Source organism: Pyrus communis, chromosome 14, assembly GCF_963583255.1.
Source record: "Pyrus communis chromosome 14, drPyrComm1.1, whole genome shotgun sequence".
NCBI lineage: Eukaryota > Viridiplantae > Streptophyta > Magnoliopsida > Rosales > Rosaceae > Pyrus > Pyrus communis.
In genome coordinates, this window is record NC_084816.1 from 18,344,270 (window position 1) to 18,358,492 (window position 14,223).

At 36.1% G+C, this 14,223-nt stretch overlaps 4 protein-coding genes across 4 annotated transcripts; all 4 read left to right on the plus strand.

The window, feature by feature from the left end:
- The first annotated feature begins 629 nt into the window (after positions 1–629).
- On the plus strand, positions 630–1,472 carry LOC137714492 (uncharacterized). The gene has a single exon (XM_068453692.1). It carries the CDS (start codon positions 630–632, stop codon positions 1,470–1,472), a length of 843 nt encoding a protein of 280 aa, XP_068309793.1.
- A 136-nt stretch (positions 1,473–1,608) lies between these two features.
- On the plus strand, positions 1,609–2,073 carry LOC137714493 (uncharacterized). The gene has a single exon (XM_068453693.1). The coding sequence runs from the start codon at positions 1,609–1,611 to the stop codon at positions 2,071–2,073; it is 465 nt and encodes a 154-aa protein (XP_068309794.1).
- Positions 2,074–7,066: 4,993 nt separating this feature from the next.
- Positions 7,067–7,462, plus strand: LOC137714494 (uncharacterized). The gene has a single exon (XM_068453694.1). It carries the CDS (start codon positions 7,067–7,069, stop codon positions 7,460–7,462), a length of 396 nt encoding a protein of 131 aa, XP_068309795.1.
- Positions 7,463–10,364: 2,902 nt separating this feature from the next.
- Positions 10,365–13,888, plus strand: LOC137715688 (uncharacterized). Its single transcript, XM_068455021.1, has 5 exons — positions 10,365–10,801; positions 11,676–12,393; positions 12,479–12,854; positions 13,333–13,395; positions 13,477–13,888. The coding sequence occupies exons 1-5, from the start codon at positions 10,474–10,476 to the stop codon at positions 13,549–13,551; spliced, it is 1,560 nt and encodes a 519-aa protein (XP_068311122.1). The 5' UTR covers positions 10,365–10,473; the 3' UTR covers positions 13,552–13,888.
- The last annotated feature ends 335 nt before the right edge of the window (positions 13,889–14,223 follow it).

Below are 14,223 nucleotides of genomic sequence, written 5' to 3' on the forward strand. Positions count from 1 at the left end.
TCTTTCTTTTTTTTTTCTCTCTTTCTTTTTCCTTTTATATCTATGCATGCCATATAACTAATCCTCCCCCCCCTTTTCCTTTTTTTTTTTTTTTTTTTTTTTCTCTTTCTTTTTCCTTTTATATCTATGCATGCCATATAACTAATCTTTTGCATGCCATACCCTTTGGCCGAGAAAAAAGATCCCAATTCGGCGGGATTCATCTTGTTGCATACCATCTTCCAACTTTATTTGTTTTGTCTCACCAAACTTTATCAAATGCGTGGCCCTCCTTGTTCCGATCTCCAAGCTCATAAAAGTAATTTCACAAGATAATCACTACAATAATAGTTTTTAGAAAAAAATTTTAAAATCCAACCGTCTCAATTAAACAAATCTATAGTGCAAAACCGAGTTCAAACAACACTTGTAGAATAATCATTAAAAATATATAGATATTGACTTAATCCTATTAACTGACGTACAATTAATTAAGTGAAAGATCTATTATTTGAATCTAAGAAAAAAATCATCATTAGCGTCGAAAGTCGGTTATATAAGTGAAAGACATCGGTTTTTAGCATAATACTCTCTCAAACAAATCACAGCAAGCAAGCAAGCTAGTGAAACAAATTTAGAGAAAAACAACAATGGCGCCAGAATTGCCAAGGTATGTGGTGTTACAATCAAGGTACAACGCCAAATACTTGAGCTACGTAAAAGAAGATGAGCAGATCCATGGCTTTCTCAAATTCTCCGGAGAAGAGGTGGTGAGTCCGTACTCAAAGTTCCATGTGGAGATGGCAAAGAGTAGTGGAGCTACCAAGGGACTGGTACACATAAGATGCTGCTACAACAAGAAATACTGGGTCAGGAGGTCGCAAACCCATAATTGGATCGTCGCTGGCGCTGACGAACCCCTGGAGGATGAATCCAAATGGTCATGCACCTTGTTCGAGCCAGTCTATGTGGACGAACACGATCCTGCTCAAGGCGTCCGTTTTCGTCATGTCCAGCTCCGGAACTGTGCTTGCTTATGGCGCAATAGCCCGCCCTATGATTCCTGCTTAGTTGCAGCAAGTGGGACGTCCAACAGCGACTTATGCGATGCGTGCTTGATCGTTCTTTGGGACTCGCTGTTGGTATTGCCCAAACATATAGCCCTCAAGAGCAACAACGGGAGGTACCTCAGCGCACAGTGTATCGAGCGGCACCCTTACTTGCAGTTCAAATTCGATGACATTGGAGATCCCACGGTGGGGAATGAGGTCTTCCACATTGGGGATGGAATCGTTCCCATAAAATCCAATCACCATGGAAAATTCTGGAGGCGAAGCCCTAACTGGATATGGGCAGACTCAGAGCTTCATGATAATGAGAACAACAAGGACATGTTGTTTTGGCCTGTCAAGCTTGACGGTAAGTTCTTGGCTCTCCGCAACTTGGGTAACAACTTTTTTCTGCAAGAGTCTCACCACGGAAGGGAAATCTAACTGTCTCAACGCTGCCGTCCCCACCATTACCCAAGATGCACGCTTGGAACTGGAAGAAGTGGTTGTGTCGAGAAGCATCTACAATGTCAACTTTCACGTCTTGGATGCGAGGGTCTATAACTCAAGAGTCGTCACCATGGCCACCGGAGATGCCATTAACCGAACAAACGAACAAAACACCGTAGACATGAAGCTCTCGTACAAGGAGATTAGGAGCAGTACTTGGAACACAAGCGTGTCATTCAAGTCAGGCATCAAGACCACCGTGGAAACCGGGGTTCCTTTAATTGCACATGGACAAATCGAAGTGTCGGCCGAGTTTGGGCCAGAATTACAGGGGGGAATAACCAAGACATCGGAAAGTGAGGTGGAGACTGTGTGCGTGGTCATTGTGCCACCAATGACTACGGTGGAGGTGAATCTGGTAGCAACCATGGGTACGTGCAATGTCCCATTCTCCTACACTCAGCGCGACACATTTACTAATGGCGAACAGATTACCTACAGCATGGACGATGGGTTTTACACCGGTGTCAACCCCTACAACTTCAAATATGAGACCATATACAAGAAAGCCTGTGATGATCGATCTATATTATAAACAAATAAACACATACACACACACACACACACACACGCACACACACACACACATATATATATATATATATATATCAAGAATTACGTAGAACTCCAGTATATTTACCTAATTAAATAAAGAGGAGTTGATGAAATAAATAAATTTTATGGATCTTGTTGATTCATAACATGCACGTAGGTTTTGTAATTTGGCACGAAAATAAAGTGGTACTTTTGATGTATTATATTTTACTGTACATATTTTCTAATTTGTTTGAATGAAATAACGAGGTGAGTGCAATGTAAATATCATATGTATGACACTGCATTTGAAAGGATTTAAAAGAAATTAACTTGTGATTATGTGTCCATATATTGATGAAGTTGGGCGGGGGTGACAGAGAATTCAAACTTAATTTTGCAACTAATGGAGTTTATACATTATAAACCATGCATTTACAACAAAGGATCCATGGTTTCTCAGCTGATCTTGGGGTTGGGGAAGTTCTTCAAGCATCAGTTTTTGGTCGATTCCACGTTAAGCACCGTGGAAACATTGACAATACTCTGCCAAAATAAGGTAGATACGTAATTAAGGTTGGTTTGGAATTATTTCTCTAGGAGGGACTCGGGTTGGAATTATTTTTATTATGTATACATACAAATTTTTATTGAAATTCAAGATTTCTTTGAAAAAGTATTTGGAGATGTTTTTAAAGAAGGATCTGGTGTGTGTATATATATTTAGAAAAATTACAAACGTTTTTAAATTTTTTGTCACACTTGCACTCTTAATCACTTTTGGTTATCCAATAACACTGACAACACTTTCTTAAACAATCTCAACATGGGTTGGAATTATTTTTATTATGTATACATACAAATTTTTATTGAAATTCAAGGGTTTTTGAAAAAGTATTTGGAAATGTTTTTAAAGAAGCATCTAGTGTGTGTATATATATTTAGAAGACGCTTAAAAAAAATTGAAACGCTTTCATTTTTTGTCTAACATGCACTCATAATCGCTTTTGTTATCCAATAACACTTACAACACTCTCTATACCATCTCGACAAGATATTCCAAAGAGAGATACAATTATACAAACGTGTCTATCATGTATGTAATTATACAGTACTTTAGTATGAAATGGTTTTTGATGGGCTAAAATCAAAAGAAAACATGAATAAAATTGGTTGACCGAACAAAAACTGGAATACACTTAAAATTATGTACTAGTAAATATGACAACAATGTATTTCATAATTGACAATCTTTACAACCTTACTATTTCATATGAATTATATTTGTTTCTTATTAACAAATACAATGGTGTAAGATTATTTGTTCATATTTGAATCTAGTGCTCAATAATCACAACAAAAATTCTATGGTGCTCTACATTATAAGGCTTGAGCTTTTTATTTGTTAAATTTTGACTTTTATGCTTTTTATCAATGTTCTAACAGTTAAAAAATTCAGAATATCCAATACTTTGAAGCACTATAGAAATCCTGTGACCACAGTACCTTGGCATCACGACTTCATATATTGTGTTTCTCACATGCTTAGGCAATTCAATGTCAAGCCCAAAGAGGCATACATAAATAAAGTGGTACTTTGCACACCCAAATTTCGTCTTTCGGCATCCTTGTTTCTCTAGACACTTGATTTACTCTCACACATTTCTTTGGATATTCAAAATAATTTACTAAATTTCCAAAGATACCCTTCTTTTACCTTTTATGAATCTATCTCTATCTCTCCATATCGACACTACGTTTGTGTGAGTTTCCTTGAAACAAATTGAATATTCCATTGTATCTCTCTTTTCTCACACAAGCTTATTCCTTTTATCATAAGTTGTGAGCAGTTTGTGAGAGACATGAGTGAGCATAGTTTGAAGGACACCTGTAATTGGATGATGATGATGATGCTACTAGTCCATATTTTGCTTTCTGCACATTCTAGGTATTGACTGCAATGTGCATGCATTGTTTCACAATTTGGACTTTTTACTGCTTCTGGCTATCTTGGATAGTTTGTGGCTTTTATTTTGTGTGTCATTTCTTGTACATTTCTTTTATATTCAAGCTGTCAAGATTAAGGGATGGATCAATGACCAACTACTAATTACATTAATATTGTTTCAACTTGATTGCATAAAAACCGAACTTTGAATTTTATCATAAAAGGCCTCTGAGTATGCGTTGTAATTTCAACATTGCTCCTCACGTGGGACCACGCCTTTAGTTTGCCACATGTGCAACCGATTCCCCATCGATAACTTCTTTTTTAAGTAGCGGAAGATTAATTCGTCATCGAGCTAGGTCTTGTTCACAATTAGAATGGCTTGGGTTTGGAACGAGCGTTAGGTCTAGGTCAAAAGAAACTGCTACCATATGATGTCAAGATTTCAGAGTCAAGTCGGTGGTCCATTACTAATCACATTAATATTGTCGATTTAACCATTGGCATGGTCTAACAATATTATTGAGTTTTATTACAAAAAAGAGTGGAATCATTTAATAAATTGTAACATATTACGTCAAGTTTCTAGTGTGAAGTTATTCTTCAACACATCCTTCATACACTCTTCTTCACCCTTCCTTTTTCTGTGTATTTCCCCTCTATCACTAAAACAAAAAGTAAAAACCAAAAATGAAACCAAAATATAGTTATCAGCTCTAAAATTTTTCCCTTTAATACAATTCCTCATCCCAGTGTGACACATGATTGACATTCCATTTTTATAAGCTTGGTGATGACTGATGAGTATTTGAAAATTACGCATGCACTCATGTGCGGTGACTAAACAGTACACTACTCCCCTCCCTCTACCTCCCCCCCCCCCCCCCCTTCCCCCCAACCAAAAGAATAATAGTGGTTCGTGGTTGAACTAACGAGCTTTTTAGGGTTTTGAACGTCGCAACTTATCAAGCATGGAGAGTTAGAGACGACAGGGGCGGTTGTTTTTTGAAGGTGAAGTAGGTTGGTCAAGAAAACCACTTTATTAGACTCGCTTACCAATTGACCAACCAACCTTATAACTACGGAATATGATTCTCTCCCCTTCTATACCCATCCCCTTCCCTTCTCTTCTCTCACATATTATTTTTTGTCTTATTGTTTCTATAAAAAAAATCAATTAAAGATGTTGACGTAGTTTAACCGTAACCATTTAAATAGGAAGGGAGGGAAGGAAAGAGAGATTAGAAAATAAGGGAATCCTCCTCCTGTAACTACAGTAGGCACTGCCATGCCCCATGCCCTATTATGTTTAAAATTTAAATACGAATAAGGTTGACAAGTTATGAATGATTTGAGAGGTATACCACATAATTTGACCTTATTAAAAATTACCAAAGAGTGATCTTACTGGTTTTGGTTTAGAAGACTGGCCTTATTTTCACCCTAAGCATGTCCACCATTTTAAACTTTTAATTATAATGTTAGCATCGGTCTCAAAATTAATTAGCAATCACTAGTTGGGTCTAAGATCTTTTAAAGCCGATCATTCCAACTAATTTCGTATATTTAAAGTATACATTTTTAAATAAAAAAAATGTATAAAAATAGATCACCTATATAAAATAAGAAAAATTAATGAAAAAAACTTGAAAACTTTAAGTTTTAACGATAAGGACAAAATAAAGGGTAAAGTGAATAGTACCATTATTAACTTTTTAGAATAAAAATGTGATTTTTCGTTATGCGAAGTTTTTCGTTAAAGTTCCTTATAAAATAAAAAGAAAAGGCTTATATCATAACATTTTTTAATAGAGTATGATTCTCTCTCTCCTATTCTCATCTCTTTCCCTCCTCTCCTCTCACATATTATTTTTTATCTTATTGTTTTTATAAAAAAATCAATATAAAATGTTGATATGACTAATAAGAAAAAAAGGAAAGGGAAGAGAGATTAAAAGATGAGAGAATTCTCTTCATGAATGAATTCCCTGCATGGAGGGCAGGAAAGAACACGGATAAAGACTAAATTAGTCATAATTGGATAATGATTAAAAGTGTAAGGAGATTATCAAAGTAGCACGTGGAAGATTCCCTTGCTAATTTGCGTTCACACCACTTCAATAGGGAAAGATCCCATCCTAAACCCTTTCACACTAGACTTTCTTATTTAGTTTGGTGGCAGTTCAAGGTCATAATAGTTGGTTTCAGATCACGATCCGAAGTTATTAGTAACATAAAATGTTAAATTATACGTGATATGGTAATACTTTTTTATAACATTAACAAACATATTATATATGTCGTTTACATCAAGCTTTGATAGTTAATCCTAACCTTTACAATTTACTTTTTATAATCTAATTAATTGATGTCTTTTTAATTAAAGTTTATATTAATACTTATCATCTATCAGACAGATGATTGAAAAACCAAAGATTAGAAGCTCATTCCTATTAGCCATGTTGCCACAGTTAAAATTGACTTGAAACATAAGTATTAATGAGGACTACACATATCATAATGCGCATGAAATAAGATTAATTTTATTTTTATTATTTAAGAAAAAAATAAAACAAAGTTAGAATCAAACTTTTATTGTAGATGCCGTAAATAAATGACAAATAAACAAGTGTTTTACAAATTGTACTAAAATATCTCCCATTCTTATAACTAATAATGCTAAATGCATTGGCATCATAATTTGACCTACTTTTGTAAATAAATGGCATGCTATTATTTGTTATTAGTTGGAACCAACCCCAAAAGAGGAACAAAGTCCCAAAGATGATGATGGTAAAGAGGTCAAACTCCCACTACCAGCCACGTAGGACAACATGTCATCCAACGTGGCAACAAATTAGGTTTGACTCTCCTCTCTTAAAAGATTGATCTTTTTCCATTACCTTACTCTCTTCCCCCTCACCACCTTTTTAATAATTAATTTCCCTCAATCCTCATCCCTTCATGGTGTATATATAACACAAACAACAACTCTCCATTTGCTCTCTAATATTATTCTGTTCATACAAAAGAAAAACAAGACCAGATGGGAAATTGCATAAGGCATGAATCGTCTATGTGGGCAGGAGAGGACTGGGGGTGTCTAGCAAATGGAATGAACGGTGACAGTTATTGCGATGGTGATCAAGCGAACATAAAGATCATGAAGAGGAAGAAGAACCAGATTGAAGAAGCAAGCCAGAGGGATTCATGTTGTTCTACAACAACAACAACTAGTAACAGTAGTAAAATTAGAGCAGCAACAGAGGTGAAGATCAAGATCACAAAGAAGCAGTGGGAAGAGTTGTTGGGAAAGGTGGAGTTTAAGCAAACGTCAGTTGAGCAGGTTTTGGCTCAGTTGATTAGGGTTAGTGATGGCTATGAGACCCAGTTGCAAAGGTCTTGGAGGCCTGCTCTTCAAAGCATTCCTGAGGTCAATTAATTTTGCCTTTTGTATATGTTAATTATGTGGTTTTTGTTAATATACATGTTCCAAAGGGAATATCAAAGGTGGGATGTGGGGAAGAGTAATTAGTTTTCTTAACATATTTTGTTCAATATTAACGTACATACTCTAGAATTCAGAAAGAAAAGAAAAGCCCCAAATTTTTGTTTTGCCCCTCTCTCTATCTTGGTGATACAAGGAGGAGGGCAGCCCTAATCCCCTCATGGCTAGCTCTGCCTCAATTATGGAAAAATAACTTACATGCAACGAGTTCACTATTATTAAGATGTCTCGATCTAATAATGCAATGTTAAATGGAATAAAATTTACACATTGAACTATTGGATCGAAATGCCACAAACGACATTGAGCCCGTTCAATGCACTTCATTCTCCTCCATAGATATAGCTAGGATGCATTTCTAACCATTTCATTATAAGAAAGAGCCTCCTCTTAATTATAAAAGGGACCCAACAACTATCTTTGCTACAAGAGCAGGTGGCTGTGAGTAATTGTGACCATTTTAATATGGTAAAGTTCCTCAACAGATTGTTAGAGCAACTTCAACGTTGTAAAGGTCTCCTAGGGCAACTCACTATTGAATAGCCTCCAGTGAATAGTAACTGCCTTTTGCATCTCCATCCCTTAAACTAAATAGTCATGGCAATAAGCAATAAAATATTAGTATTTTTTATTTTGTAAAATAATACAAAGTAATTTTATTTGTAATTTCGGATAAGATTTTTAATCGTTCTTATTACGCCACGTGTCATTATCCGAAAAGACAATTTTTTGTGATAGATTTTGATAAGATATTTATCTAATGCCGTCGTGCCACGTGTCGTTACCTTTTCAAAACCGTGGAGGATAGATTTCCGATAAGATTTTTAACCAATCACGTCGTGCCACATGTCACAATTTGTTTACAATTTTTTAGGATAGATTTCGATCAGATTTTTAACGAATGACGACATGCCACGTGACATTATCTACGACTTAACACTACTACAAAATTATCTATTGTTGGCGGTCCAAAAACCGACAAGAAACATATATTACTGTCGAATATTATGCAAAATTCGACAGAAAATGGATGCAGTGGCGGATATAATAAGCGACAGATTTGCTAGCGTTAGGAAATGAATTTTCCGACAGAAAATACTCTAAAATCGACAGAACTTGTGTCGCATGCAAATAGAAACATCCTTCTTATAAAAAGGCTTGCTCTGAACCCAAATCTAAAGTCAAGAACCCACATTGGACTCTTCTATGCCAACAAAGGTACTTAGTGTCTAATCAAATTAATTTAAGGGAAAAACACCGAATAACCTCACTTATTGTGGTAAACAAATTCGCTCATCGATCTCAAATTTTATTTAGAGATCTTTTGATATAGGTGTCTCAGTTTTAAGATCAAACATCTATAGCTTTTAGTGATTTTATTAAACTTTTTTTTTGTCATAATTTTGATGCTATATGCACATTATATTGTAATAGATTTCCTATAATCTAGCCTTTTGATTACACTCTCATCTGTTAGAGATAATTGTAAAAAAAAAAAAAAGTTGGTTAGATTCAATTTATTTTCACAATAATGCTACAATTTAGCAATAATTATCTACGATTTAAGATATTTTCTTTCCAAAATAGTTTAAAATATTTTTAAATCCCCCAAAATCAAACATACCAAAATAAGTTTTTCTTTTGGTATGTTAAGAGAATAATATAAACATACCAATACACAATGTGTACAAAATAAAATGTACCAAAATAAAAATAATATACCAATATTAACAATATATATCAAATCAAATGTACCAAAATTGCAAGTACACGTACTAATTAATGATTTTTGTAAATTCAAACTTACCCGCAGATAATATATACGTAATGTATTATACCTAATAATAATTCGTTAACAACTATACTTAAAAAAACAGCGAAAAAAATATAATTTCATAAAAAAAATTGAAAAAATTACACAGAGCTTTTATTTAACATAAGATTTTTTTGGATCATTTTATGACCAAAATGCTCCTGAAGTTTGATGTATTTTCAACTTGGATCCACTATAAAACCAACCTTATGAATCCACAAAAATCCCATTTTATCCACTACCTCCATGCCTACTTCAATGGCATTGAGCCAACAACCAACAATGGCAAAAATGGCATTCTCAGATTCTTGTTTTTTAGTGAAAATTCCATATCCGGATTGGGATGATCAGTTCGTAAAGGTCAGTTTCAAAGATCAACTCTCATCTCCTCCAAAATGCCCCATGTTTTCGACTCTAAAACCGACATTTGTGCGTCACGCAATCATAAGTTTATTTAAAAATAAAACAAATTTTTGTTTCGTTTTTACTGTCACATCGCTTTGAGCCAAATGCACATCGTTTTATTTTTGGACTCAAAAACACATCTTATTTAGGGAGATGTCATCCGCACAACACTTTACCTTTCCTCGTCGAAGAGATATTGGATTTGGTACGACTCTAGATCACCCCTCACCGCATCTACTTTGATCAATGTGAGGAAGAAATTCCGTAAGACTTGTATGTTATCCGAACATTTAAGTTGGTTGTAAGAGTAAACATGCAAACACAATTGCAGTAGATTCAAAACTTCATAATGCATGCAATATAAGAAATTTGAAATCTCGCGACCCATTTTATTGTCTCACTCGACATATTTAGAGCCCAAAGTGACCAAAAAATAAAAAAATATATAGATACAGTTAACCCAAATATATATATATATATATATTCAAACGACTCGGTGAGAGCCCAAAGTGATGAAAGAGCACATCTTCGGATTCTTCCCCATCACGCCGCTCTCAGCCCGCCAAAAATAAAACATAAAACCCCAAAAAAGGAAATTTTATTTTGGAATCCCTCCAATTTTTCCAATTTCAAAACGCGCCCTATAAGTCACGGTCTTCCAGTCTCACCCATTTTCCATCTCCCTCCAATTTTCAATACCCAAAATCCATCTTCTCGATTTCTCTCCATGGCCGACTACGAGCCTCCGTCGTTCTCTCTCGGACTCGACCTAGGTTTTGATTCGCAGCTCCAACCAGCTGCCGCGAACCACTCCACACCCGCCGCAGCTCCAAACTCTTCGCGGGGTTCCAATGCCCATACACCCGTTGAGGTAGATGAGGAGTTCAAGCCTCAAATCACGGGCCCGGATCCAGATCCTGGGTCCCGACCCGGCCGACCGCTCAAGCGGCTCAAGAGAGGGGTGGCTGAGAAGCGGGAACCTACGCCGGCGACGCCGTGTCGTAATGTTGACGACGATATCGAAGATTTCTCGCCTGGGGAAGATTTTGTTCAAGGTAATGATAAAGATTTATCATTTTTGTTTGTTTAGGTTAGCTGGAAATGGGAAGAGAATAAATGTGTGATCTTTTATGCAGTATTTGATAAAATTGGGAAAGAAAATTGGGGAAATAATGTTAATTGTTTGCAGATGCTTAGGAGAATGAAGTAATTGTAAAGGAAATATTTTTTGTTTCATTTCACTATCAATTTCGAAGGAACAAACATGGAATGTAATTAGGAAGTTGTTAACTGGAAGAAAGTAGTATTTTTTGTTAGATTTGCAGATGTAATGTAACGGGTTTTTTTGATGTGGTGAGGGGCCTTTTTGCAAAACTTATGATTTTTGGTGATTTGGGAATTAGGGTTGTGCGCAGTATGAACTTTGAGATGGGAAAATGGTTAATTATGGTTGAAATTGAAATGCATTTTAGGGGTAGCGTCATAAATAGGGATTTTATTTGGTAAATTTGTAGTTTCTAGAAGTGGGTTTAGTTAAACCTGTGGGTTGGTAAATAGTGTTCATTGTAAGTTGTTTGTAAGCAGCACAAGCAAACACATTGAACAATCCCTTGCATAGTTGGTTAAGTTCTGTGTTTGGCAATGTAAGCTTGGGCTTTTTCTTTGGTTGTTTTATTGTTGTTGCTGCTGCTAGGCTGCTATAGGATTTGCTTCAGAAGATATAGGGTGCTTTGATTTTCATGTGGTGCTATTAGGAGTGTTTGTTTAGTAGCATAATAAGATATTTTGCCAGGAAGGTCCAACTTTGTGCATAATCTTTAATCCGATTCATATTGAGGTTTTGAGCTTTCTCTCTCATGTGTGTGTGTGTGTGGTGTATCTGCTTCATAAAAAATGTATTAAGGTTAACAATTGCTAAATTTATAGCAGATGTGCATCCGTCAACACAATACCATACTGTATCTAGTAGTTCAAAGGTCCCATTGCGTGGAAGTGGGGTTTTAACCTCTCAATCATCCTGCCATAGCATGGGAAGGAAAAGGAAACCAGTTTCAGATGTCTCAGCTTCTGTGAGTTTGGAGGAAAGCCACAAAGGATTCATGTTTCCGAAGTTAACTGCCAGTCCTCTTCGAAGGTTCCAATTAATTGATTCCGATTCTGATGACCCTTCACCCAGTGAAAGTGTGAGCAGGGTTAATTGTGATGTTGATGCATCCTCAAAGAAGCAAAAGTATAGTTCTGCCCATGCTGCAACTACTAGTGAAACAAAGAAGAAATCTTCTATGAGTATGCCTGTAGATGTGGATTTATGGAAAGATTTCTGTCCGATCAAGAAGTTTAGCATTCCAACACCTGCTTTAGATGAGGTATGTATGGAGTACCTGCGATCTGGAAAGGATAAGTCTGCTCAGAACTTTGAGAGGGTTTCATGTTTACATACCAATGAAAATTTTCATGAAACAATGCCTGGTGGCCAAGATTTTGAACAACTCTGGAATATGGCTGATCCCCTTCCACCCGCTCATCGTTACTTTTTTCATGATGATCCAAAGATTCGGAAATTAGTCTGCAATCGCTTGCCGAATTTTTTCCCACTCGTTAACATCAGAGGAAATCAGCAGAGTGGTGCATCAGTAATTGATTACATGTGAGCACTTCTTTTTCAGTTGTTTCTAGTTTTTTTTAACTTTCTTTTTAGTTATGTCATGATATGTTTGTCTTTGTCACTTCAGGGGTCAGTTTAGCAATGGAGATGCTTCAAAACAGAGAGTGAGTCAGAAGATTGACCTTGAAAAAAGCTCTAATAGGCAAAGAAATAAATCAAACGTACCAAGTGTTGAAGATGCTTCTGGAAGCTGGGTGAACCCAAAAGATGGTAAACTAGCACAGAAAGTTAGTGTCAATAAAAGCTCAAAAAAGGGGAGAATTAAGTCAGGAAAATCAAATGTTGGAACAGTCGAGCATGCTTCTGGAAACTGGGTGGAACCCAGAAGCTGCGTCAGTACAAAGCGGGTTCAAGCAAATGCTCAACCTTCTAGTCAATGGGATGCGTTTGGTGGAAGTGGGCAAGCTGCTGGTTATTGGTATACCGGCCCTGGTGGAAGGAAGGTATGTTAAACTGCATATTGCTGATTTGATTTTTATGGATCTTATGTTAATTTCAATTCACAGGTCATTGAGGTTCTAAAATTTGACGCTGGATTGTTAAAACATATGCAATTATGCATACAATCTTCCGAAGTAACACTGCTAAAGTCATACATTTTCTTAATGTTGCTTTACTGAAGAAGGTGAATGATATCAGTGGATGCTTTGGTTATCACATTTCCAGATTTGACGGGTATCATTAATTGCAAGTGTCAACGCATAATTTGGGTTTCCGCTTGAAGCTTTCTCATAGAACTAGGAAACCAGAATTTGATATTGCTGGTGAAATTTCATATGACCCTTATGTAGGCATTCTTATCCGCAGTCACGTGGATATAACTGGCTTGGCATTTTAGTTACAAACTGTCTGTTGCGTCTCTGACATTATTGATGTGTGCATCTCTCTTCCTTTATATATTGCTCTTGTTTATGTCGCCAGGTTTATCGTTGCAAAACTGGGCAGGAATTGAGTGGTTCGGCAGCCTACAGACAGTATAAGAAGGTACATATAAATCCGTCCATGCTTCTCCACGTTTCATTCTTCTCTTAATGCAGCTCACACATTTGTACATTTCATCGACAGGAAAGTGGACGTTCTGTGCAAGCCAAAAAACCAAAACCGAAACCAAGAAAGAAAAATGTTCCCAAGAAGAGGTGAGGCTGACAGTTAATGGCCATGCACCAAAAGTATTTCTGTACCATTTCTTGTCGATAATTTTACTATCCGGAATCTTCATAAACTCTTTGTGTGAACGTTTATTTCTTGAAATAAAAAAGAGATATTTGTGTTTTCATAACTTGGGATCTACATGTAGATTACATTCCTTTTTGCTATTAAGATAATACTTTTGAATCATTGCTCTTGCTCGAGAAATAATTAATTACAACAAATTAGTTTTATGATGGAACTCCAATTGTTAAGATTTTGCACTTAAGCCATTGAGATTAGTCTAGGTCGTGATAATGAATTGGAAAATCTTTAGGATTACACTAGGTCATGAGTATAATTCCCTCCATTTTGGTAAAAAATAAAATAAAATAAAATAAAATAAAATAAATAATAATAATTCTATTGCCGTAATTCCCTCCATTTTGAATCATTGCTCTTCGATCACCAGGTCCGCGGTTACATGTTCACTACGTACGAACCATTTCGGTGACTTAATCGATTGCCATGGGCTGCTGCAACTCAATATGACAAGCTGTCAAACACGGCAATAATTTACCTATCACATGTTGTATACCCCTCCCTCTCGCTTTCGTCACAAGATTAGTGATGTGATGGGAGGGAGAGGGGAACACAACACAGGATACATAAGTTCCTCATCTC